Here is a 22,378-nt window from a genome sequence, read left to right on the forward strand (position 1 = left end):
TTTTTCTTCTTCCCCAACACCAGCTAATGTGGGTTGTCAAGGTTTGATGATCGTTTTCAGATTTGCCGTGAAAAAGTGGGTGAAGTTTTTTTGTTTCACTCAAGAGCCAGTGATCAAATTGTATGTCTGAAGTCATCAACATATTTATTAACTTGTACGCTTCTGTTGCAAGTCACACAAAAACAATCCAAAGAAAAAGCTAAACCATTCCAGCGTTAATCCATAAAAATAAAGGAGATTTTCTTAAAACATGAAACTAGTGGTTCTGATGTATTTGTTGCGAAAATGACGCCTCATCCTATTGTGAATCAGGACAGTGAAGCTTTTTCTCACTATGCTACCGCTATCAATCACAATGTGGTCAAATTACAGTTTGCAGGTCCTCAGCGTATTTGTTCATTTTGTTGTTACTTGTGCGCTTCTGTTATGCTGTCATAAAAACAAAAACAAAATACAAAGAAAACACTAAACATACAGTGTATATAAAAAAATATACACACCTCAAAAGATGAGGCCAAGATAAATCAATGGAAAACTTTTCTGCCATTAGTGTGACCTATAACCTGTACAACTCAATTGAAAAAAATGTTGCTGTGGAATCTCTGTGCAATCTCTGTACTACAAAAGGACCAGGAAAAGACAACTAGAACAGCTGAACCTTATTCCAGTTAATCAAAGGCACTTTAAATGGCGACAGGTGTGTGCTGACTCCCATTTAACATGAGTGTGAATGTGATTGGTTCATTCTGAACACAGCCCTACTTATAAGAGGGTATGCATATTCAAGTGATGTATTTTTACTTTACCCTCCTGAAAAAAAATTGTAAATATTGTTTTTTTCAATTGGCTTGTACAGATTATAGGTCACATTAATGGTGGAAAGAGTTTTGAAATGATTTATCTTCGTCTCATTTTATCACAAAAATCCGGCATTTTATAAGGGGTGTGTAGACTTTTTATATCCACTGTAATTGTAAACTTGATCCTTTAGATGGTCATTGATTATTTTGGTCATGCCCTGCTTTGCCTCCTCTTGTTCTATTTTGCGACTGACTGGGTCACAGATGACTGCTATTGTCTTTTTTAAATGTCATATGTCAAGGTCACTTTGCATGTCAAGGTCACTGGTTTAAAAAAAAAAAAAAAAAAAAGCAACGGCACCACGTCTAAGCAAATGTCACTTGACCTCCCCTTAGTCCATGAGCCCCTTTGGACGTCTACTTCAAAGCGCGCACACACACTTACATGTAAACACACACACACTGCTACACACTCTCTTGTCCCCATCCCCGGTTGCCTAGGAGACAGCTGATGAGGTCCCCATCTCATAAAACAGCACCAAGAACGCCGCGTGACAGCCACGATCATCTTGCAGCGTTGCGGATTTTTGTCCTCCTCTAGCGGCAGAATTGAGGATCTAACCCAGCTGTGATTCTGCCTAGTAACCCAATGTGCTGACTGCTCCTGTCTGGCACCAGCATCCATCTTGACAGATATATGAAGGAAGGAGTTTTTTTCTTTTCTTTTCTGGAATATACTTTATTCTAAGTGACATATTAGTATATGAGATAGACAATTGTTGTTTTTAAAAGCATCGAGTAAAAATCACCACGCGTATACACAGCAGCAGCAAGTTAGGAAGTGACTTGTGCTTAGAATTCTTAGAACTATAGGCTGGGTAAGGTCAAGAGTGGGTCTCGGATCTGAACTTGTAGGTGCTTACAGCCCAATTCCAATTTTAAATGGAATTACTGCCGTGCCTGATGGTCTATTGCAGTGTTAGATTGACTACCCAGATTGCATACGGTGGTATCATATCATGTGGTCAACTGTACCGTCAGATTGCCTCGTCAGACGATCTACTGTAGTGTCAGATGCACTTGTAATGTCAATTATTCTACTGTAGTGTGTAGTATTATAAATTATTATATAGTATATAATACTATAGTAGTATTCTACTGTGGTGTCTCCATTAATTATTAATAACGTAATTAAAGGTAATTTGAGGGGGGGAAAAATTCAGAAGTGTGTATGAAACGAAGCAGATTCACCTAATTACACATTTGTTTTTGACCTGGTTAATGTAAGTACAACCACCACCTGTGTGGCATGGCACCACACACAGAACAGTTTGCACTTGTGCTAGTGCTAACACAACATGAGGGCTCCTGTCTGGGCCACCATAATGTAATTCTCTTTGTTTGATGTTTACATTGACAGTAAATTACAACTGAGAGTGGCATTACAGCTTGAAGCCTTTTTTGGGGGGAAGAATTGTTCACCATCTGCCAAACTGCTGCTTACTGTGATGGGAGTTTAGTCCACTGCCCATACAGCGCTCATATCTCAAATTTTAGCTCACAGCTCAGAGCAATCAAAATCATCAGAACGACGGCTCGCATCTCGAAAAACTCCTAATTTGGGTCACTCGCATCTCAAGGCACCTCTGTAGTAGCCCCAGATTTATATTGACATGAGGGAAAATAGCACCGGTGCTAATAATGTGGCTACTCCAGATCACCCACTTAAGTGGTCTGTAATATTGGTGGACCAGCTCATGCTGTGTTAGCACTAGCATAGGCGCTAATGCTAATATTTAGGGCTGCTTGTAGTGCGTCAGTCTTCTTATAATGTTCAAATACATCCTAAACTCCCTATATGCTATTTAAATGTGAACAAATGTGGCCAATTTACAATATCCCATCTCATTCAAACAGTGATAAAGGCCAGGGTGGTTAAAAGGAGACAAGTCCACGTACACTATCTAGAAAGAGTTAAAGAAGAAAATGTCTTCTTGAGGAGATATAAACAAAATGGCAGAAGGTCTTTGTAAACATTCTGTCATCTAGTCCTCACACGCCGACTGGATGCTGCCGTTCGGCTCGCCCAGCTCGGAGGACGGCGCGCTGACGTCGGTCAGCTCGCCGACGATGAAGGTGGGCGCCTCCCCTTTGCCGTTGGCGGCGGCGCTCTTGGGCGGCGGTGCCTCAGGCTCCTTGGCCCTCTGCTGGACCAGGGTGGGCTCCTCGTCTAGCCGGCTGGAGATGGACCAGTAGAGGTGAGCGTCCAGCCTTGCGGCAGCCAATGAGAGCTCCCGTGCCGAGCAAGAGGGTGTGTCCACCTGGATGGTGATGAGGGGGTACCAATTAGCCCTATATCGTGTGAGACCTCAGTTCAGCGAGCATCAAGGAACTAACTCGCATTCAAAGGAGCAAGACGTCAACCTCACCACACGGCTCCTCACTTATTATCCAAGTTAGGAATTACAGTAGCTCATCTGACACTACAGTAGATCAAGCAAGCCATCTGAGTAAGCCATTTAACACCAATAAACCATCAAATTCACCAACATTGGGTTAGACCAGCGGTCTATCTTGCACCAGGACCTAAACGTGGTCTGAGCAGGTGTAAGTTTAGATCCACTTTCTGCCACCAAATTTTCACTCCGCCAGGCACATCTCCAAGGACACTCCTTATGCTGCGCCGGAACGCACCGCGTGGCGCAGACTGGTCTGCCAAATACGCTCGGCAAACCTTGCGCTTGCATGAAAATCAGGATCCGCATTGCGCCCCACAGCAGACGTACCGTCTACGAAAATAGAGCTCCATATTTGACTAAAACAGATGCTGCTGTGTTATTAGGCTTGTGATAGGTAAAAATATCGTAATTGTTTTGGGTTTTTCTTCTTCACATTATGATGTCAAAGTTTTAATGAATCTGTTGTTTGTCACAATAATAGTAATAATAATAATAAACAATAATCAGGAGAGCCGTTACCTCGAAGGTGTGATGGAAAGCGCCGTAGTCGACGTCGAAGAAGCCCTCGGCCAGCGACATCATGGGACTGAAGCGGTGCCCCCACTGCACCTCCTCGGCCAGGTAGGAGCTCCGGGCCTGGCAGGTCATGCCTGGACACGGGGCGCGTACAGCACACGCGTTACTCGCAGCCGCTTTGGGCCGAAAGCCAAGAACAATCTCTGTAACGCACTCAGTGATGAACGACTAAGCTTTTATTATTAATATTCTCTGCGGCAGAGTTACGAGCAAAAAAAAAAAAAAAAAAAAAAAAAAAAACATTGTCGGACGTTGCTGAGAAAGGAAATCAATAGCCATCCTTACACCCGTGGCGTCAAAGAATAGCTCCAAACTTTTATCATAGTCTTTGGGGACCATTTTGCCGCAAGGCAATAACATAAAGAGCTTCGCTAGGCCGCATCTTTTGCACGTTTAATACCACTTTGAATTATGGTGACCGCAATGCATCCCCGGGGATCTTTAAATTGCAATCATTTAAATAGACAAGTTGATGAAAGAACAATTACAGGTATAAAATGTAAAACTGATTTTTTTTGTGTTTTTTTGGGGTGTGTATGGGGTAGAGTAGGTTTGTGAGGTTAAAAGTTTGAAGGCAATTTTTTTGGACCGAATACAAAGTATCGGCAATCCCCCTTAAAATGTTACTTTTAACTAAAAAGTAGGCTTTTAAAAATGCTTTTTAGGATATGCTCTTCAGACATTCATTCATTCATTCATTCATCTTCACACTCCACACAGGCAAGGCCGCGATTTGAACCCCGGTCCTCAGAACTGTGAGGCAGATGTGCTAACAGTCTTCAGACATGCACAACATATTTAGAAACATAGCTCTGAATGAACTGAACAAGGTCTTTAAAAGCAGGCTTTTTTTCAAATTTTTTTTTTTTTTACTTTTTTAAGGCAGTGTGCAAGAGAAAGGCGGTACAAAAAAAAAAAGTGTAATGGTGGTGTGATCTAATAATTACACATTCACAGTGGGCTGTTTTCAGGAAGTGCAATTTTTTTTTCCACATAAAAATTTTAAATATGAGCATTTCCTCTTTCTGTTTTTTGTATTAGGGTATGTGCGGGGGAGACTACTCGTGCGCCGTCCTGCCTCTTCACAAAATAAAAACATGAAAAGGTCCTTCATGATCTTACCTGTGGCCTCCACCATTCCCTCCAGGATGACCACGATCTCAAAGTCCTCCTTCTCCAGCTGCGCCTGCGACATGTCCCAGAAGGGCGAGTGGGCGTCGATCTCATGCGAGATCACCAGCGGCGACACCAGGAAGAGGCGGTCGTCGCCTGTCTCGAAGCCCACGCTTATGTCCGTCTGGTCCAGGGGGATGAACTCCCCTTCAAGGAGAGGACTCAGAAGGTAAAAACGTCTGCTTTTCCTTTTGCCAGTGGGGGCCCTTCTCTGCTAGCCTAAACTCTATCACAAGCACTGACCTGCATTTACAACCTTAATTATAAATATTTACTCCATTAAATTCTATTAATTTATTCTCAGTCGTCTATTCTCTTCATTTCGTAGCAGTTCTCTTGGCTGCTGTTTCCAGTACATGTATGTGAATTTTTTTTTTGTCCAATCAGATTTCAGCCTCTATGTGTTGCGTTGTCACTGTAATCTGTTCGGGGCCTTTAGAATCAGTACTGCAGCCCGATGTAACTAAAACTTTACTAACAATGGGAATTTTTTTTTTTTTTTTTTTTTTAACCAATCATATTTCAAATTGACCTTAGTGGACCAGTTATCTGGCCGAGAGTAATGGCAGCATGTTTCCGTTCTCTGATTGGTTGGTCAGAGAAAGCCAAGTTCAACTTGCAAAAAAAAAAACAACAACAACTGCAGTGATCTGCGCACATTACTACGTTTAATAATCAGCGTCTCTGGTGAGTATGATGTAGTTTATTTATTTATTTGAATTTTTGACATGTTTGTAGAATATGGATTTGGCACAGTCATGTACTGTTATTTGTGTTTTTGTATAGTATTGATCATTTCAACGTGATAGTGGTGGTATTAAGACAAATCAGTGAAGTCACTCTGAAGGCCCGCAGCCTAATACTATTCCTGAATTGATTTCATAATGTCCTAAAAGGCTGCAACACGCTGGTGTCAACAGTACTGCTGTTGTACTTTACATACATGTTGTTATAGTATTGTGATGACTGTATGGGAGTGTGGTGGCAGCCTCACCCTCCTGCGTCTGCTTGGACTTGATGAGCTTGGCCCGCATGTTGGCACCCACGATGTGCGAGCTGCGCAGGTCGCCCACCCGGAACATCAAGCACAGCTTGTCGTCCCGCAGTGAGATAACGGCGTTCTTGGAGAACACCAGCGTCTCGGCGCGCTTGTTCGGCTGTGAGATCTTCACGAACATGCAGCCCACCTGTGCCGACGTCACAAAACAAACACGTTAGAAATAACCTTCCAACCAAAAGGGCTGGCGACCTGCGCATTTCACAGCAAAAGTGTGAAATGCGTGCCATATTTCTTGGTAATTGCACACACTGGTGGCACAATCTTATGCAGTCTTTTTTCAGTTGCCAGAACAATAATCATAATTTTAAAAAACATTTTAAAAAAATTTACTTGCTGGAATAATCTAAAGTAAAAAAAAATATATATATATAAATAGGTACAAGACAATTATTAATAATAATAACTAAAGCACCCCCAGAAGCTGATTTAGTTTCCAAAATTACCATTAAAATAATGATAATAATTAAGCCCTTAAAAATCAACTAAGCTGCCAGAATAGTATTTTTTAAGAAATTATAATTACATTATAATTCTAATATGAATTATAATTATAATTCTAAAACGTGATTGAGTTACTGGAATAAATCAAATAAAAGAGAATAATAACAATAATTAAAGGGGATTTAGTTGTTGCACTTGACATAATAATAATAATTAAAGCCCCCACAAATGTGATTTAGTTGCTGAAATAATAATAATGAAGAATAGTATTAATAACAAACAAAGCCAACTTTGAGATAATCACTGCTCTGATTTTTTGTTTTTATCTCCAGGTCAAGTCAGATATTTTAACACAAGGCCTTGTTGCTAAGTAGATTTCATTGGGTTCAACCATAACTGCCCCATAGAACATCCATCCATCCATCCATTTTCCATACCACTGTTTGACATCACTTCAGAATAATATCTACTGTGCAATAAATATAACGCATGCTCACCATGAAGGCGTTGACCATGGAACCCAGGATGGCCTGCAGCAGCAGCAGCATGGTCCCCACGGGACACTGGTCAGTGATGACGCGGTGGCCATAGCCGATGGTGGTCTCCGTCTCGATGGAGAAGAGGAAGGCCGAGATGAAGCCGTTGACGTTGTTGACGCACGGTGTCCACGTCTCGTCCTCCAGGTGGTCCAGATCGCCCCTTTAGGGTGATGATGATGATGCCGAAATGCGTGGTATATCACCAAAGCCATTACATAAAATGCCTACTGCAAATGCATGGACACAAACAGCTGCAATGTATCCCACTGTACAATCTGTGAAAATGCCTGTTTTTACAGGCAGTGCGAAGGGGGCAATAGTTTTTATCGACCCCCCTTCTGTTACAGTGTGCGACATGAGTCCATACATGAGCTAAAGTCTCAGATCAACCGGGAAGAAGCTATTCCATTAAAGTGGTGTTAATTTACTGTATACCATCCGTGCCGGTGGACGACTGGTTAGAGTGTCTGCCTCACAGTTCTGGAGGACCGGGGTTCAATCCCCGGCCCCCGCCTGTGTGGAGTTTGCATGTTCTCCCCGTGCCTGCGTGGGTTTCCTCCCGCATCCCAAAAACATGCATGGTAGGTTCATTGACGACTCTAAATTGCCCCTAGGTGTGAATGTGACTGCGAATAGTTGTTTGTGTCTATGTGCCCTGCGATTGGCTGGCAACCAGTTCGGGGTGTACCCCGCCTCCTGCCCTAAGATAGCTGGGATAGGCTCCAGCACGCCCACGACCCCAGTGAGGAGAAGCGGCTCAGAAAATGGATGGATGGATGGCTCATCTGTGTCTTTATGTTAAGCAGCATTGGTGGCCCAGAAATTGCAGAAACAGCAGCCTTCTGCCGCAGCTGCCGTTGGCCCTCCAGTGATACGATAAGGTCAGGATTTTATGAAGCGAGCCCCTTGGCTAATTAGAGAGGGAGTGACATGCCGCCGAAATGCGACGACTGCTTTGTCATCCCGTTTTTCTGTTTAGCCTTTGCAGCAGAAACGCCTCTGAGGCCTTGTCGCCGGGCGCTGTGGACGTTTAATTAAAAGATGTACTTGTGTTATATTGATGTCCGGCCAAGTGTCGGATCGGGCGATCCATTAGTCTTGTCTGGCGATAAATCATTTGCCACAAGGAAAGTGCAAAGCGGCTTCGCTCGACGTACGCCGTCGCTAATACCCGCTAAATAATTACCTAATTGTTTTCAACACAAATAGTGTGCCTTTTAGCGTTTTGAGCCACGCGGCAGCAAATAAATCATTTCATAAATGCTGGTGGCAAGGCGTCATGAGTAAACTTTGGAGATATTTATTGCATTTTAATATGACTACAGAGCAGCTTCCCCAAATTACATTTACATGTGACAGTCAAAATATTGGGAACACCTCTCACTATGATGCTCTGCAGTTCGACGTTATGAATGAATATTCCACGGAAATTTTGGAAATATTTAAAATTACATTTTTTACATTTTTTTATCTTACCGTTAAATGTAGAATTTTTCATTCTAAAAGTAAAAACTGCCATTTTAAACCAAAAAAAACAAAATGAAAAATGTTGGTTTTAAACTTACAAATTTGGTTTTAAAAGTCAAAGCTGTCATATTAAACAAATATTTGAATTGGAATCATTAACATTTTTATTTCAAATGTAACAATTTTAAGTGTAAAACTATTGCATCGTGACACTTGCAAATAAAATTGTTACATACGACATAAACAGTTAAAACAGTTCTCATTTTAAGTTCAGAAATGTTCATTTTAAGCACAAACATTTTTATTTTAAGCGCAAACATTTTTATTTTAAACTTATTTTATTTTAAACATAAAAATAAATGTAATTTTATGCATCCATCCATCCATCCATATAAATTTAAGTTTACTGTTAAAACAGTCATTTTAAATGTAAAGTTGAAATATACAAAACTAATTTTAACATAAAAAAACTATTTTAAATGTAGAATTTTAAATTATAAATGTAAAATGTTCCATTTTGAATGTCATATGGTTCATTTTTAACGCAGCAATTTTCATTTTAAATTCAAACTTTTTTTTTTTTTTTTTTTTTTTTTTTAAACTTGACAATTATAATTTTAAACATAAAAATATTACATTTTAAACACAAAATTTTCATTTTAAACATCCAACAATCTAGCGATATTCTTCAGTGTCCTCATTGGGGTTGTGGGTGAGCTGTGGCTTATACCAGCTGACTTTGGGCAATAGTGAGTTACACCATGGACCGGTCGACAGCCAATCGCAGCATTTCAAATGCAAGAATTCATTTTTAATGTAAAAATTATGATCAACTTTACAATAAAAAACAATTTTACATTTTCAATGCTGACGAGCAAACGACAAAATGACGCCTTGTGAGTTCAAAAGCCGATGAAATAAATCAGCCGAGGACAACGCTCACCTGCAGTAGGCGATGAGGTACCAGATGGCGCCGAAGAAGAGCCACGTGACGGCGTAGGCCATGACGAAGACGAAGAGCGAGCAGCGCCAGTTGAGGTCCACCAGCGTGGTGAAGATGTCGGTCAGGTAGCGGTACGTCTCCCGCATGTTGCCGTGCTGCACGTTGCAGCGGCCGTTCTTCTCCACGTAGCGCTGCCTCTTGCGGCGCGCGCGAGCTGGTACAAAAACAACACGACACACGGCTATACATGACCACCATAGATTAGCTCATTAGATTTCTTTGGATTTTATTTTGTATTAACAAAAGGTGGTTAGGGGTAAAGTATCAGAGAAAAAAAGTACACATTGTATTCAGGAAATGTAGTGGGGTAAAGTGAAAGTTGCCAGAAATACGAATAACGACGTTAAAGTACACACACGTGAAAGTTCTACTTAAGTACAATAATGAAGTATTTGAACTATGTACGTTACATTACAAGACTGCTGATGAATTGCCAATAAGCAAGAACTGCGAATAACTAGTACTGGTAAGCGCCATAAAGTCAAAAGCAGAACTAAGCAACATGAAATTCATTAGGCATGTCTATCTTGAGCAGCCTAAAAAAAAAAAAAGACACGGGAAGTCTGCCACTTTGGTTTGAAGTGGCCATTTTGGTGTTATTTGGGGTAATTTCCAGGAGTCCTTCAAAGACTAACTTGTCTTAGGCTTTGTTCACACTACAGGGCATGACGCCTCATTCAGATTATTTTGTTAAATCCGATCTTTTTATGGAGTCGTTCACATTTAAAACAAGACATGCGACTTCTAATCTCGACGGAATTAGTCTGTGATTTAACATGCATGCGCGCACAAACCCGTGTCACGTTGCGTATGCGCACAAAAACGAGGCGCCCACTTGTTGACATAAGTAAATATAGTCCCATGTCGAGGTCTCACATTTGTGGCAATTTCAAGGTTTTTTTTTTGCTTGAATAGGCCGGTCCCCCTACATATTGATCATTTCATTTGAAAAAAATCGGAATTGTACTGTTCACATTGACATGAAGAAAGTCAGATACATGTCACAAAAAATGGGCAAAAAAAAAAAATGGAATTCACCTAGAGTGTGAACATAGACTTAGAGCGCTTGTCCAATCTCTACCAAATTTGGAGCATGTTACTAAACAAATGGGAAACACGAAATGTTTGTCTTTGCACGTGGGCGGAACATAGTGACGAAGTTTAGCGACTCACACCGCAAAGCAAGAAACACTAATAAATCAGTTCCACAACGTCAGAACAAGATCAAATGTTTCACTAAACAACATGAAATTTGGTAAGCATGATTAAACCCACAAAAAAGTAAGGGGAAAAAATGCCTGACATTTTTGGTTTGAAGTGGCTTTTTAGCCATTTGCAGGGATCTTAAAAAAGACATCTGAGAGATTTTGCCCGAATGGTGCCAAAATGGATGATGCTTAATCACCAGGAATTTGAGTTTTTATTAGTTTGTGTGGGAGTAGCATGGTGGCAAAGTTTGATTAATCGTAGAAAACACCAAAATCCAATAGCTTAACTGCACTCGGACAGAACCAGACCAAAAGTCACTCACCCCACCCGAATCTCCCTCGCTCCTTCTCGGGCCCCTGGGTTTTCTTCCTAGTCTGATTGGCTGTGGCCTCCCGCTCGGCCATCTTGGACTGGAACGACCGGTTCACCTTAGCCGCCTCTGTGGTGACGACGTGGCCCAGCTCCTCGGACACGTTGAAGACGCCACGGCTGTCCGCGGGTGGCACCGGGGCCTCAGCTACCGCCTCCTGGTCCCCTTCTGGCTTGCAGTCCACAGGCAGCGAGAGAGAGTCCGGGGGCAGGACTGAGTTCTCCAAAGCCATGGCTTGCTTGCGCGCGTGTGTGTGTGTGTGTGTGAATGTGTTATTGAAATCTCACTATGGCGCACTCTGTCCACTGGATGTTGGTTGTCCTACCATTTGTTTGCTGAAAGAGGAGAAGGAAGACATGCAAGTCAGGCTATTGTTCTGTCAGTGACTGATTTGTTGATCTCCACACAAATACACGTACAAAATATGGAAAACTACTCAGTTGAGTGCAGACATCAGTCAAGGACGAATAATGTTTCTGAAGAAACGGTTAAGATATGCAAAGCTGAAAATGCTAATCATAACGGTCTTCCTGCTTCGTCACATTGAACGCAATAACAAAACCAAAAAAATTACTAAAATGTTCGCAAGGTTAACAAAAGTGGGATGGGGTGTCATTCCATCCCGCTAAAAGTCTCACGGGATTTGCTGAGGTCACGTGTGATGTTGGTTTTCAAGCTTTGGTTGACTTTTGAGGCTTTTTTATTTATTTATTTTTTTCCCCAGAACTCTAAATTATTCCACTTTGGAGGTTGCATTTGCATTAGGCATTGTGTTAGGGCAGTTTTGCATGTTTTATACAGCAGCAGAGGGGCGGGGGGGGGGGGGGGGGGGGGGGGGGAGTGTGTTCGCGCGTGCGTGTATGCCATATGTGCGTGTGTGCTATTTTCAAATGTGCAGGCCTACTCAGGTGTCTTACATAATGCACGCAGCGTGACCTGATGTTAAAAAAAATAATATCCGTTATTATTAGTAGTCATGATAACGAGTCTATTTGCACAATACAAATGATTCATGTTGGTGCGCGTCCACTGTGAGACTGATGGAGGCAATCACAATGACGCACGATCACAAATTGGCTACAATGGTGCACATTTGGCCAACTAGGGGGTTGTTGTGTATTAAAATCATGAAAGCTCTAACCTGATTAGTTTAGCATCATTTGAAGAACATATTCGTCGTGTGGAACGGTGGTTGGACGCGTCGGTCCATTTTCGGCATCGATCCGGCGGTTCCTCCAGGACCGGGGGGACAAAAGAAGAGCTCTCACCGCCGAAAATGGACCATCCACGTCCGATTCTGGAGGCTAGCCTCTCGTCGTGGCCCGGTCGGTGGAGGAGCTTTCCGCCGGTGCGTAGATGAGACGGAGGCGGTCAGGTGTCAGCCCAGCCCCTGTCGCAGATCTTGCCTTTTGGCACATTTTACTTAAATGACAAAAAAATAATAATAATTCAATACATACATTTCACCACTTCACACGTTTAACATTGCACTATTTAGACTCTGTAAAATAAAAAAAAATAATAATTAAAAAAAAATTAAAAAAAAATAAAAAGCTCCGTGGAAATGTACGCCTGTTCACTGGACAAAACGTTAGGTACAACAGTACAAGCTAATGAAATAAAAGAAACCGAAGTTAAATACAATACACCAAATGATTATAACGCATAGTTCAGTTGCTATACTAAAATATAATGGATATTCTAATTAATAGGACATATTTCCTCATGTAATACACACTCCGAAGCAGGAGTTGGCGGTATAATACTTAAAGTGGCTAAAATACTAAACAGTTAGCCGAAGCGAGGGACGAAGTAGTCCTTTCTCTTCCTTTTTTCCAGCATGTCGGTGTTCGGGCCCGTCGTGAAGGTCCATCCCGTCGTCCTCGCGTCCATTTGCGACTCGTACGAGCGACGAAATGAGGGAGCGAGTCGGGTGATTGGCACCTTATTGGGTAAGGAGACATTTAAAAAAAAACATATGTATTTCTTCGTCGTATTGTGGTGTGCTAACTGGTGTTAGCATGTCTGTTGCTAACGCGTGCTACCTCAGCTCACTAGCCGGCAGCTAGCCTAGCCCAGTTAGCCGAGCAACATCACTTTAACCAGCTATTGAATATTCCCGTCATTTACTCCTAATATTACTCGGTCAGATAGGGTCATATTAGGCTCAATGTAGACTGTAACATTACTGATGCTGTTGTAAAGTCGGGTGGGCTATCTGTACTGTGGCTCAAACGTTTACTTATTTCAACATATGGCTTGTCCCCCTTCAGGTACCATCGACAAGCATTCGATCGAGGTGACCAACTGCTTCTCTGTGCCCCACAATGAGTCTGAAGACGAGGTGCGTTGTTTATATCTTTCTGCTGTTTATTATTGTCACTATAGCTTGGGTTGAGCTGGACAGTACTCAACTCAAGCAAAAACAGCGGAAATTAGGTGTGTGTAAAATTTAAATCTTGAAACAAAACCATCTTTTGTGTTTCCAAAAAGTAGCTGCATTTATACATTATTTAATTGTATACCTTAGTTTTTGTTTTATTTTTGCTTGATGATGGTTGTGTGACACAACGTTCGTTATCAGGTCGCTGTGGACATGGAGTTCGCCAAGAACATGTACGAGCTCCACAAGCGGGTGTCACCCACCGAGGTCATCATCGGCTGGTACGCCACGGGCTTCGACATCACAGAGCACTCGGTGCTCATCCACGAGTACTACAGCCGCGAGGCCACCAACCCCATCCACCTGACAGCGGACACGGCCCTACAGAGCGGCAAGATGAACATCCGAGCCTATGTCAGGTCTGTCTCTCCATCTCTTTCCTCATTCGTTTGTGTGAACGACCACACGCTGACACTCCATCTCTCACAGTGCGCAGATGGGTGTGCCCGGGAAGACGGTTGGCGTGATGTTCACCCCACTCACGGTCAAATACATCTACTACGACACGGAGAGGATAGGCGGTAAGGAAGGCAACACTGTATTGAATGTGAACATTTCCACCAAGTGCTTTTGTCTTCTTCTGATTCTGGAAGTGACTGTTCTATCCATCAGTCACACTGCACTCAGTCCAGCGCCGGCCCTTTAGGTACCCTACCACAATCCCTTTTACATTGCCTTTAAAAGCAGGCATTTTTCTTCCTTTTCCCCATGTCGCTCTTCTGTATGGGCAACATGGTCGACCTCACAGTTCTAAGGTCTAAAAGAAGATAAAGTGCAATTTGTCTACTGCAAAGAACTTGCGTGTCACAACAACATATCTACGATCGACAACACAAGGTAACTTATCGACGTTAGCTAATTTTATACAGCCTACCACTGCTAGTTAGAACATGTTGTAATGCCCCAGCAAGTGATCAGCGATAGATGCAGCCACCGGTGCATTTTTAATCACGTTATGGAACAAACAGCAAGAAAAGACAGAAACACGCGTTACATTCATACACAAGCGGCTATGATCACAACTGACGCACAGGCATTTAACAACATCCATATCGAGTGACCTGAGCTAACATGCTGCACTCTCATTCATGGACGCCCACATCACTCACCAGTCTAGACTCCACCTTTTAAAGCCATGCACATTAAAAGTTACAGATATTACACTGTAGAACAGTTGTCACCAACCTTTTTTGCGCCACATACTGGTTCGGTCCGCGGCCCGGTGGTTGGGGATCACTGATGTACAACGTGTGGTTTACGAACCCAAGTGGAGAAAAATAATACCTTCACATCACATGCACATTTTTGTATTGGTATTGTTGTTTGATAATGCAAAGTAAATTTGTATCCTATTACTTGACAATGGGATAATCGGTCCAAGGCTCAATTCTAAAAATATTCAATGGGTTAAGGCCTATACTTGCTTCTCCTGCACCCATGCTGGCGTTGACATCGTCTAATAGGCTGATTGCATGATGCTATGTCTCATTGTGAAAGCTCACTACACAGTTGTCAATATTTCTAGCCTCTGCTGGGTTCTGTGTGAAAGATACAGGAGGAAAAGTATGTTGTCACAACTCTGTTTCATCCATTTTTCCGGATGTCTGTAACCCCTTTTGTACTATACGTCAAAGCCGAGTTGGACTGCAGTAACAATTGTCTCTTATCTAATTTTGTGAAAGCACACACTGTCGTGACTAGATCGTGCCTTGGCTGGATTATGTGTAAAAGGCACATGAATGCAGTTATCTGTGTTGGTATGGGACCAAAAAGTACTGAACTGCATGGTGGAAACATGGCATTTCTGAAGACTTATACTTCTCATTCACGGAGTTTAGTTTGGGGGAAAACAAAAATCACCACTCACAATATTTCACTGTATTATGTTTCCTTTTGTTTTTTTGTTTGTTTTGTTTTTGTTTTTTTTAAAGTGGATCTCCTGCAGAGAACACGCATCACTCCCAGTCGCACAAAGGGCCTGACGTCCGACCTCTCCCAGGTGGGCGGCTCGGCAGCCCGCGTCCAGGACATGCTGACCACCGTGCTGGCGTACATTGAGGACGTGCTGGTGAGTCTCTGCAGACATGTTGTCAATTGCCTCTTATCTCGAGTACTCTCGGAAAGTTGACCTAGGCTGTGCTCTGAATCACTCCCTATCCACTTTACGGTGCCCTGTATATTCATTCATTCATCTTCCGTTCCGCTTATCCACACTAGGGTCGCGGACGTGCTGGAGCCTATAGCAACTAGCAAATTCGCCATTTTGTAGTGCTGTTCGAATGTGTAGTTAGTAGACATTAGACCTTTATGTAGTCCGATCAATATGTCGCACCGTGCATCTTTCAGAGTAGTGAACAACCAATGGTCACTAGAAAAGCGATACAGGTTAAATTAATTCCGTGACTATGCTTGTATCAGAAATCATCTTTCCCTGTTGAAATGAATGTGAATACAATTGAGCTGTTCCAGCCCCCTAGGAAAAACAACCTGAACTTGCTTTTTAAATGTTTTTTTCATCAGAAAAAATGCATTCAACAGGATTGTACTGCATAAAAACACTGTAATATTTGTTCTCCACATAACCTGCAAACACGGAAAATGCGAGTAAAAAAAGACTGTACCTCATGTATTGTCCTTTTATATTTTTCCGTGGCAGTCTATTGGCAGCCGGCAAACCAGTTTAATGGCACATTACTGCCAGCAACTAATGATGTCCTTCTACTGCAAGGAAGCCAATGTGAATTGATAGTGGCTGGATGTTGTGAAGTGTGCTGCCACCATCTAGCTGTGGGAATTTGAAGCACACTCTTATCTCAAATTTTGCTCGCATCTCAAGGCAATGCCTTGGTCAAGTGACCGCTCATATCTCAAAACTCGGAACTCAAGGCACCACTGTGTATCCCAGGATGCATTTCACTGATTAGAAAAATAGCAAAACAACAAGGATGGACATTAAGGTCTGTGTAGATTAAAAAAAATACTCATCTCAAGGCAATGTTATTAATATTTATTATATTGGTACCAGATGATCCGGTACTTTGTAATTTTGTGACAGCAAGGAGGTAATTAACTCTCGTCTGAGTAGTGTTTGAAAACTATCTTTCATTTGACTGAGTAAACTATCTAGTCCACTATATATTGGGATTATTTATAAATTAAGGAGTAGGTAGGGAATGAATGAATGATTTCCAACAAATGTTTTGCTGTGACTCAAAAATGGCGGTCAAACACTGGATTAAATAATCTGTTGGATGTAGTCACTTTGACCGGAAATGTATGCAATATAAAGTGTAGAGGACATAAATCAGATCAGCAAGAAGTAGGTGTTCCTCCGAGAATTCCATATTAGCGAGCAATCCGCTAAACGTGATAACTTGATACGTCTCAGTCTGGCAAGGTGACAGCGGACAACAGCGTGGGCCGCTTCCTGATGGACCTCGTCAACAAGGTGCCCACCATCCCAACAGAGGACTTTGAGAACATGATCAACTCGAACATCAATGTACGTTTGGCTTCCTTTTTATGGATGATTTATGGATCAAGAGTTCTATCGCGGAATTAGATTAAACCAACACCTCAAGTAATGCGATTTCAAATGTTTGATCGCAGGACCTCCTGATGGTGACCTACCTGTCCAACCTCACCCAAGCCCAGATTGCCCTCAATGAGAAGCTGGTGCTGCTCTGAGGCACCACTATTTAATTTTTGTGTACCATATTTCTTTTTCTCAGACGAATAAAAGCAAAATATTCCCGGAGACCATTCCACTTCAAGCTGGGTGTGAAGTTATTTTCAATGATTTGTCTTTTAATGCATGTTCTAGTGATCTATGGTATGGCAATTGTAAACACTGGTAGTAATGTAGTCAGGGTGGGAATTTCATATTGGCTCATTAATCAGTGATGTGATATTATGTCAATGAACGCAGTGGTATTGATACTGTATTGGGGAAAAGAAGAATCGCAAAGTAACTCATCGATCAATGATGTCACCATCTCAATACTACAATAGGAATAACAATATTTGTTACAGTGGTAACCGGAAAATTTCAATATTGACATTTTGTCCCACCCTCTCTACATCGTCAATTGTTTCTGAGTAGACTGCAGTCTGGGAAAAACTTGGATTTTTTTTTATTATTACTATTATTCATTTTCTGCATAAATATACATTCTGATAGTCCAGCCTGAGTTATCTTGGTATAAAAAGTAGGCATGAACAAGAGCACCCAGTTGTTAAAGCTGCTGGTGTCTTCCTGCTTTGGCGACCCTCAGCGTTTCCCTTCAGGGTTGACGCCCGGCTCGGCCTTCTTGCTTTGCGGCTTCATGATCTTCTCCACGGTGGCGTAGCCGTGCACGGCGCCTTCGTACAGGGTGTCCCCGGCGGACCTGGCGATGGTCGCCGCCTTATCTGGATAGTAGAGGGAGCCGCAGGTGGCCATCAGGCCCGCCGGGTAGATGAACCTCTTGACCCGCGATCGCCTGGCGAGAAGCAGCCCCAGCACGCCGGTCAAGCCGATGATCCCGGCCCGCGCGTAGAAGTCTCCCGGCGGATTTTTGAGGAACACCCAGGTGTCTCCCCCCAGCCGCACCGCGCTTTGGACTTTGGGTTCGATGCGGTCGTAGGTGGTCCGACACCAAGCCGCGTACGGCTCCGCGAGCTTCCTCAGGGTAGCGACACTCTGCTCCAGTTGCCCGGCTTTGGGCTCCTCGGACGCGGCTTTCTCTTGTCGCGACGCGGCGTACAGCGACAGGTCCTCCCGGTTCAGCTTGGCGGGCGTGGGCTTCTTTCCGTCACCCGCTGCGGCGTAGACTGTGGCCGGCCACAAGGTGAAGGCTCCGGCCATGAGTCTACCTGTCACCTTCAACATGATCCCTGGTAGCCATGCGTGGCCAATACGGCGGCCCAGGAGGGACATGCTTCCTCGAGGCAAAACCTTCAATTATCCCCTTATAACATCTATAGCAACTTCGTTAACGTTTTTTGTGTGTATTTCATTCATAAAACAGTTTCTCTACTTATCACTTTGATTACTTTAGGTAATTAAGAGTTATGTGTTGGTGGAACACGAATTCCCCCGTCAACCGTATTATGGAGTGTCGCTTTAAACGTCACACGTTACGAGTGGACGTTTTATCGCGCTTATTCCTGTGACGTTGTGGGTTACCTTGACAACAACGGTGTCTCTAGGAAACAACAGTGGAACGACACTTTCTGTAAGAGTTGTACTTTCAGAAAGGAGAATAGTCGTTATATAGTTATTTCATTTGAAAAAAAAAAATGGAATATCTTCAAGTTTCATCCATTCAGAACATCCAGGCGCTGTCCACCTTGCTTTCCACTCAACAAGATGATGATGATGATGATTATCAAGTGAGTGAATTTATTTTCCTATGTCTGTGGTTTTCTTTTTTTTTTTTTTTTTTCTCCTCCTTCTGAAGCCTATTGTCCTTTTTCCCACTCAAAATCTCTCCAGGATGTGTCTCCTTATGCCAAGATGGGCCCAGGACACATAGGCCCCCTGGCCAAAAAAGAGAAAGAAGGTAAACTTCTCCTAAAAAAATAAATAAATAAATAAATAAAAAATTGTATTATATTTTTTTTATGTGCGTTTGTCTGTTTAAGAGTCGTCGGTATATGAGAAGAAGAACAGCAAAGAAGTGTGGAGCGAGGAAGAGGTGCCCGAAGGCCCACAGTATGATGATGTCACTGACCCAAGGCCACAGCCTGAGTATGTCCACAATAGCAAAACATGAAAATGTTCATGTTTTCCTCCCAAATTCAACATATTCTCTTGTTTGGAGCTCACAGTAGTCAAGCTGTAAGACTTGTGTGTTTTATGTATAGATATGAAATCATCCTCAAGCAGAGTGTTGGCACAGAGGATCTCTTTTTGGGCCTAAGCAGAAAGGACCCGTCCTCCATGTGCTGTGAAGCAATGCTGGTAATAAACCATAATAAGTAAAAGTTACTTTTTTATTGCTTGCATACATATAGTTGTGTCTCTGGAGTGTCTGCCCACCCATCAAGTGTGAAATTCCACAACCAAGTCAATCTCCGTCTGAGAGCAAGTTGTTCTAAATTTGGTGACGTAACACTGAGGTTAATTTAAATATTACTATTTAACGCTGCCCCACACAGCATGACTTGGCAGCTAGGCGAAGTGAAGGTCAGCCATTTTCAAGCAATGGCAGCACTACGCAGTGGCCCTATCTTGTCGAAGCTTAAAGCTAAAGAGGAGTATAGACATACCAGACCCCACACATGGTGAGGAAAAAACAGCATGCGTGTTCGTACTGGCTATGTCCAACACATCACAACATACAGATAACGATGTCTCCACCGACAATCTTGTGTCTCCGACCCCAAACCAGATATCGTAGTGGCGAGGTTCACCTGTGAGAGGCAGCACAGTGCCACAGGTCATCCAGACGGCTGGAAGTGACAAAGAAGAAGAAAGCTTTGTAACTGGATTGCTCTTGCAAACTCTTCTCATTGTCATTTTTGTTGCGTTGAATGCCTTGTAAGACACGTTACACAAATACTCAACACAACTAGTTGCGCCCGTATTTGTGTCTGTCAACAGCGTGAGCTTCAGGTCGCTTCCTGATTGGTTCTCGTTCTGTTTCACGTTACATCCACATAGCTCGGCCCAACTCGGTATTGACCACACACATAAGTGTTTGAAAAATACTCATATTTGTTCCTATTTTTGGAATGTGTCTGCCTCACTTTATAGGATGGTCACTGGAGAGTTTGAAAGCTTAAACTCAACTATGGCTCATAAACAAAAGAAATAAAATGTTGATGGTGTCTATTTCTACAATCAGGTGAAAATCAAACTTCCTGACAGCAAACTGTCAGATGTAGCTCTGGATGTGAAGGAGAAGTTCCTTGACCTTCGGACACCGAAATAGTAAGAAACATTCTCATTACCTTTTATTACCTATAACAGTGCTCATGACACCCCTCTATCCGACAATACAGTAGTAATATTCCTCTGAGATCACCAATTTTTGGGGACGTTTTGTTCATAAACAAAAAAATTCAGCCCACAACATGAACTGTAATAACAGTATCTATCACCAGTAGACAAAAGTCTCAAGAATCTGTGCCTGGGGGAAAAAAAATAAATCTACTATTTTGGTTTGAAGTGGCCATTTTAAGCTACATCTACACTATGTTCCTGGCGGCCACCGCTTCTCCTTTTCAGGCCTCTTTGGACAAGACAATGCAGGGGGGATGGGCAAACATGACAGGCCGCGAAAGCTGTGGATGCCCAGCAAGATTTTTTTCAAAAGTGCGGGTGAGAAACCTCAGGCGGCTGTAGTAATGCATCTAAATCTGACAGTACAAATTTGGGCAAATAAAAATTTCCGTCGGTCCGTTGTGGGATTGGATGCGTATGTATTCCGCGGCATCTCACACTTCGTGCCTACAACTCTTGTAAAGCTAAGCCATGTGTTTAATTTTCATACAATGCCTTAATGTTAAATGTGTGTGTGTGTGTGTGAAAGAGAGAGAGAGAGAGAGAGAAATAGAGCGCGCACACGGTGCAGTATGTATGTTAAAAATGGGAACGTTTGTATGTTTTGGTACAAGCGTAAATTAGTAAATTAGTTGTTGAAAAAAAAAATATATATATATATATATTATCGCGGCAGTATGTGCATCTCCGCGCTGGTGCCACCTCTGGAGCCGGAACCAGCAGGGGAGTTTCAATGGACTCTGCTTGCACCACAAATGTGCTCCAAAGCTGCAAAAATCTCATGGCGCACAACATTTAGAGCAAACGGGGGCTGCTGTGGCAACATAGCCTCAGATTTGGTTTTGGTTTTCAGGTTGTAAACCTGCACATCTTGTGTCTTAACGTTACAGTAGACTGGCCCTCCACCTCCCGCACCCAGTCCACCACCAGCAGGGCAAGGCTCAGTTTTTCAGCGAGAGGGAGGAGCTAGAGGTGACGCTGGTGATGAATCGACCACTGGACGCCGTCAACATGCAGTGAAATTCGACAGCCCACGAGATCACACCTGCACCGGATCTAACTATCTAACTGCCGACTGATGTGGACTATACACATTGACCCAATACAGTACAGTGTAAGGAGTGAATAAGTGTCCCCACGACACATTTTGAGCCCCCTAACCCTCAGTTTGGATTACTCTGTTCTAAACTGCAATTGTAATGTTTTTATATTTCAATTTACTATTTTTTTTAGATTATGCAGTGAAGGCCAAAAGGAGTTATACGCTATTTTTGTCTTTCCTTCCTGACCTTCCCTCCCTCTACCTTCCCTTTTGCCATCCTTCCTTCACCCCTTCCTTGTTTCCTGCCTTTCTTTCCCTCCATTCTTCCTTTGGTCCTTCTTTTCTCTCTGTCTTCTTTATTTATTTTCTTTCTTTCCCTTCTTCCTTCACCCCTGATCTTCTTTACTTCCATCCCTCCTAGCCTTCCCTCTTTTCTTTTTTCTTTCTTTCTTTCTTTCTGTCTTTCTTTCTTTCTTCTTTCTTTCCTTCTGACTCATTTATATTTTATCCTACTATTCTGCCTGCCTTTCTTCAGTACCCATCCAAAACTAGAATCCACTTTTTTCCTTCCTAAAATTATGTGTCATTATTCATGGTACCTGTAAAAACAAAATTTAAAATGCATATCTAATTTTGGCCTACTCTGTAGCATGTGCACGTTTACAGTACCTTCAAAAAATTCATCATATTTTCTGCCTCCTTGATCACGAATTTTAAGCGTTTTTTACAGCAATCTGGTGCACAAACGTTGACTGTAATAAAATAAGGAAAATAAAGTTGAGTTAAAAAAAAACCTTAGTTTAACTTT

General features: G+C 42.5%; 4 protein-coding genes across 4 annotated transcripts; 2 read left to right on the plus strand and 2 right to left on the minus strand.

Moving 5' to 3' along the window:
• Nucleotides 1-127: 127 nt before the first annotated feature.
• Nucleotides 128-12,520, minus strand: kcnj9 (potassium inwardly rectifying channel subfamily J member 9). The gene is made up of 8 exons (XM_061796305.1): nucleotides 12,239-12,520; nucleotides 11,050-11,432; nucleotides 9,459-9,672; nucleotides 7,007-7,208; nucleotides 6,003-6,195; nucleotides 4,958-5,155; nucleotides 3,779-3,909; nucleotides 128-3,121 (listed from the first exon to the last, which is right to left on the minus strand). The coding sequence occupies exons 2-8, from the start codon at nucleotides 11,327-11,329 to the stop codon at nucleotides 2,846-2,848; spliced, it is 1,494 nt and encodes a 497-aa protein (XP_061652289.1). The 5' UTR covers nucleotides 11,330-11,432; nucleotides 12,239-12,520; the 3' UTR covers nucleotides 128-2,845.
• Nucleotides 12,521-12,891: 371 nt separating this feature from the next.
• eif3f (eukaryotic translation initiation factor 3, subunit F) lies at nucleotides 12,892-17,313 on the plus strand. Its single transcript, XM_061796306.1, has 7 exons — nucleotides 12,892-13,049; nucleotides 13,371-13,441; nucleotides 13,682-13,899; nucleotides 13,970-14,061; nucleotides 15,472-15,608; nucleotides 16,929-17,042; nucleotides 17,150-17,313. The coding sequence occupies exons 1-7, from the start codon at nucleotides 12,938-12,940 to the stop codon at nucleotides 17,225-17,227; spliced, it is 822 nt and encodes a 273-aa protein (XP_061652290.1). The 5' UTR covers nucleotides 12,892-12,937; the 3' UTR covers nucleotides 17,228-17,313.
• A 342-nt stretch (nucleotides 17,314-17,655) lies between these two features.
• Nucleotides 17,656-18,599, minus strand: LOC133488459 (MICOS complex subunit MIC26-like). The gene has a single exon (XM_061796307.1). The coding sequence runs from the start codon at nucleotides 18,456-18,458 to the stop codon at nucleotides 17,811-17,813; it is 648 nt and encodes a 215-aa protein (XP_061652291.1). The 5' UTR covers nucleotides 18,459-18,599; the 3' UTR covers nucleotides 17,656-17,810.
• Nucleotides 18,600-18,614: 15 nt separating this feature from the next.
• dnaaf6 (dynein axonemal assembly factor 6) lies at nucleotides 18,615-22,338 on the plus strand. Its single transcript, XM_061796310.1, has 6 exons — nucleotides 18,615-18,913; nucleotides 19,017-19,083; nucleotides 19,166-19,271; nucleotides 19,388-19,484; nucleotides 20,371-20,456; nucleotides 21,419-22,338. The coding sequence occupies exons 1-6, from the start codon at nucleotides 18,821-18,823 to the stop codon at nucleotides 21,546-21,548; spliced, it is 579 nt and encodes a 192-aa protein (XP_061652294.1). The 5' UTR covers nucleotides 18,615-18,820; the 3' UTR covers nucleotides 21,549-22,338.
• The last annotated feature ends 40 nt before the right edge of the window (nucleotides 22,339-22,378 follow it).

Source organism: Phyllopteryx taeniolatus, chromosome 14 (genome assembly GCF_024500385.1).
Source record: "Phyllopteryx taeniolatus isolate TA_2022b chromosome 14, UOR_Ptae_1.2, whole genome shotgun sequence".
Taxonomy (NCBI): domain Eukaryota; kingdom Metazoa; phylum Chordata; class Actinopteri; order Syngnathiformes; family Syngnathidae; genus Phyllopteryx; species Phyllopteryx taeniolatus.

Excerpts from the sequence above, each read along its gene's own strand:
- kcnj9 (XM_061796305.1), bottom strand. The coding sequence starts at position 11,329 with ATGGCTTTGGAGAACTCAGTCCTGCCCCCGGACTCTCTCTCGCTGCCT. Across the intron at positions 6,196-7,006 it reads CCATGGTCAACGCCTTCATG|GTGGGCTGCATGTTCGTGAA; the intron begins GTGAGCATGCGT and ends ACGTCGGCACAG. Across the intron at positions 3,910-4,957 it reads GGGAATGGTGGAGGCCACAG|GCATGACCTGCCAGGCCCGG; the intron begins GTAAGATCATGA and ends CCCCGTGTCCAG.
- eif3f (XM_061796306.1), top strand. The coding sequence starts at position 12,938 with ATGTCGGTGTTCGGGCCCGTCGTGAAGGTCCATCCCGTCGTCCTCGCG. Across the intron at positions 13,442-13,681 it reads ACAATGAGTCTGAAGACGAG|GTCGCTGTGGACATGGAGTT; the intron begins GTGCGTTGTTTA and ends GTTCGTTATCAG. Across the intron at positions 14,062-15,471 it reads CGACACGGAGAGGATAGGCG|TGGATCTCCTGCAGAGAACA; the intron begins GTAAGGAAGGCA and ends TTTTTTTTAAAG.
- LOC133488459 (XM_061796307.1), bottom strand. The coding sequence starts at position 18,458 with ATGTCCCTCCTGGGCCGCCGTATTGGCCACGCATGGCTACCAGGGATC.
- dnaaf6 (XM_061796310.1), top strand. The coding sequence starts at position 18,821 with ATGGAATATCTTCAAGTTTCATCCATTCAGAACATCCAGGCGCTGTCC. Across the intron at positions 19,084-19,165 it reads GGCCAAAAAAGAGAAAGAAG|AGTCGTCGGTATATGAGAAG; the intron begins GTAAACTTCTCC and ends TGTCTGTTTAAG. Across the intron at positions 20,457-21,418 it reads GACCTTCGGACACCGAAATA|TAGACTGGCCCTCCACCTCC; the intron begins GTAAGAAACATT and ends TTAACGTTACAG.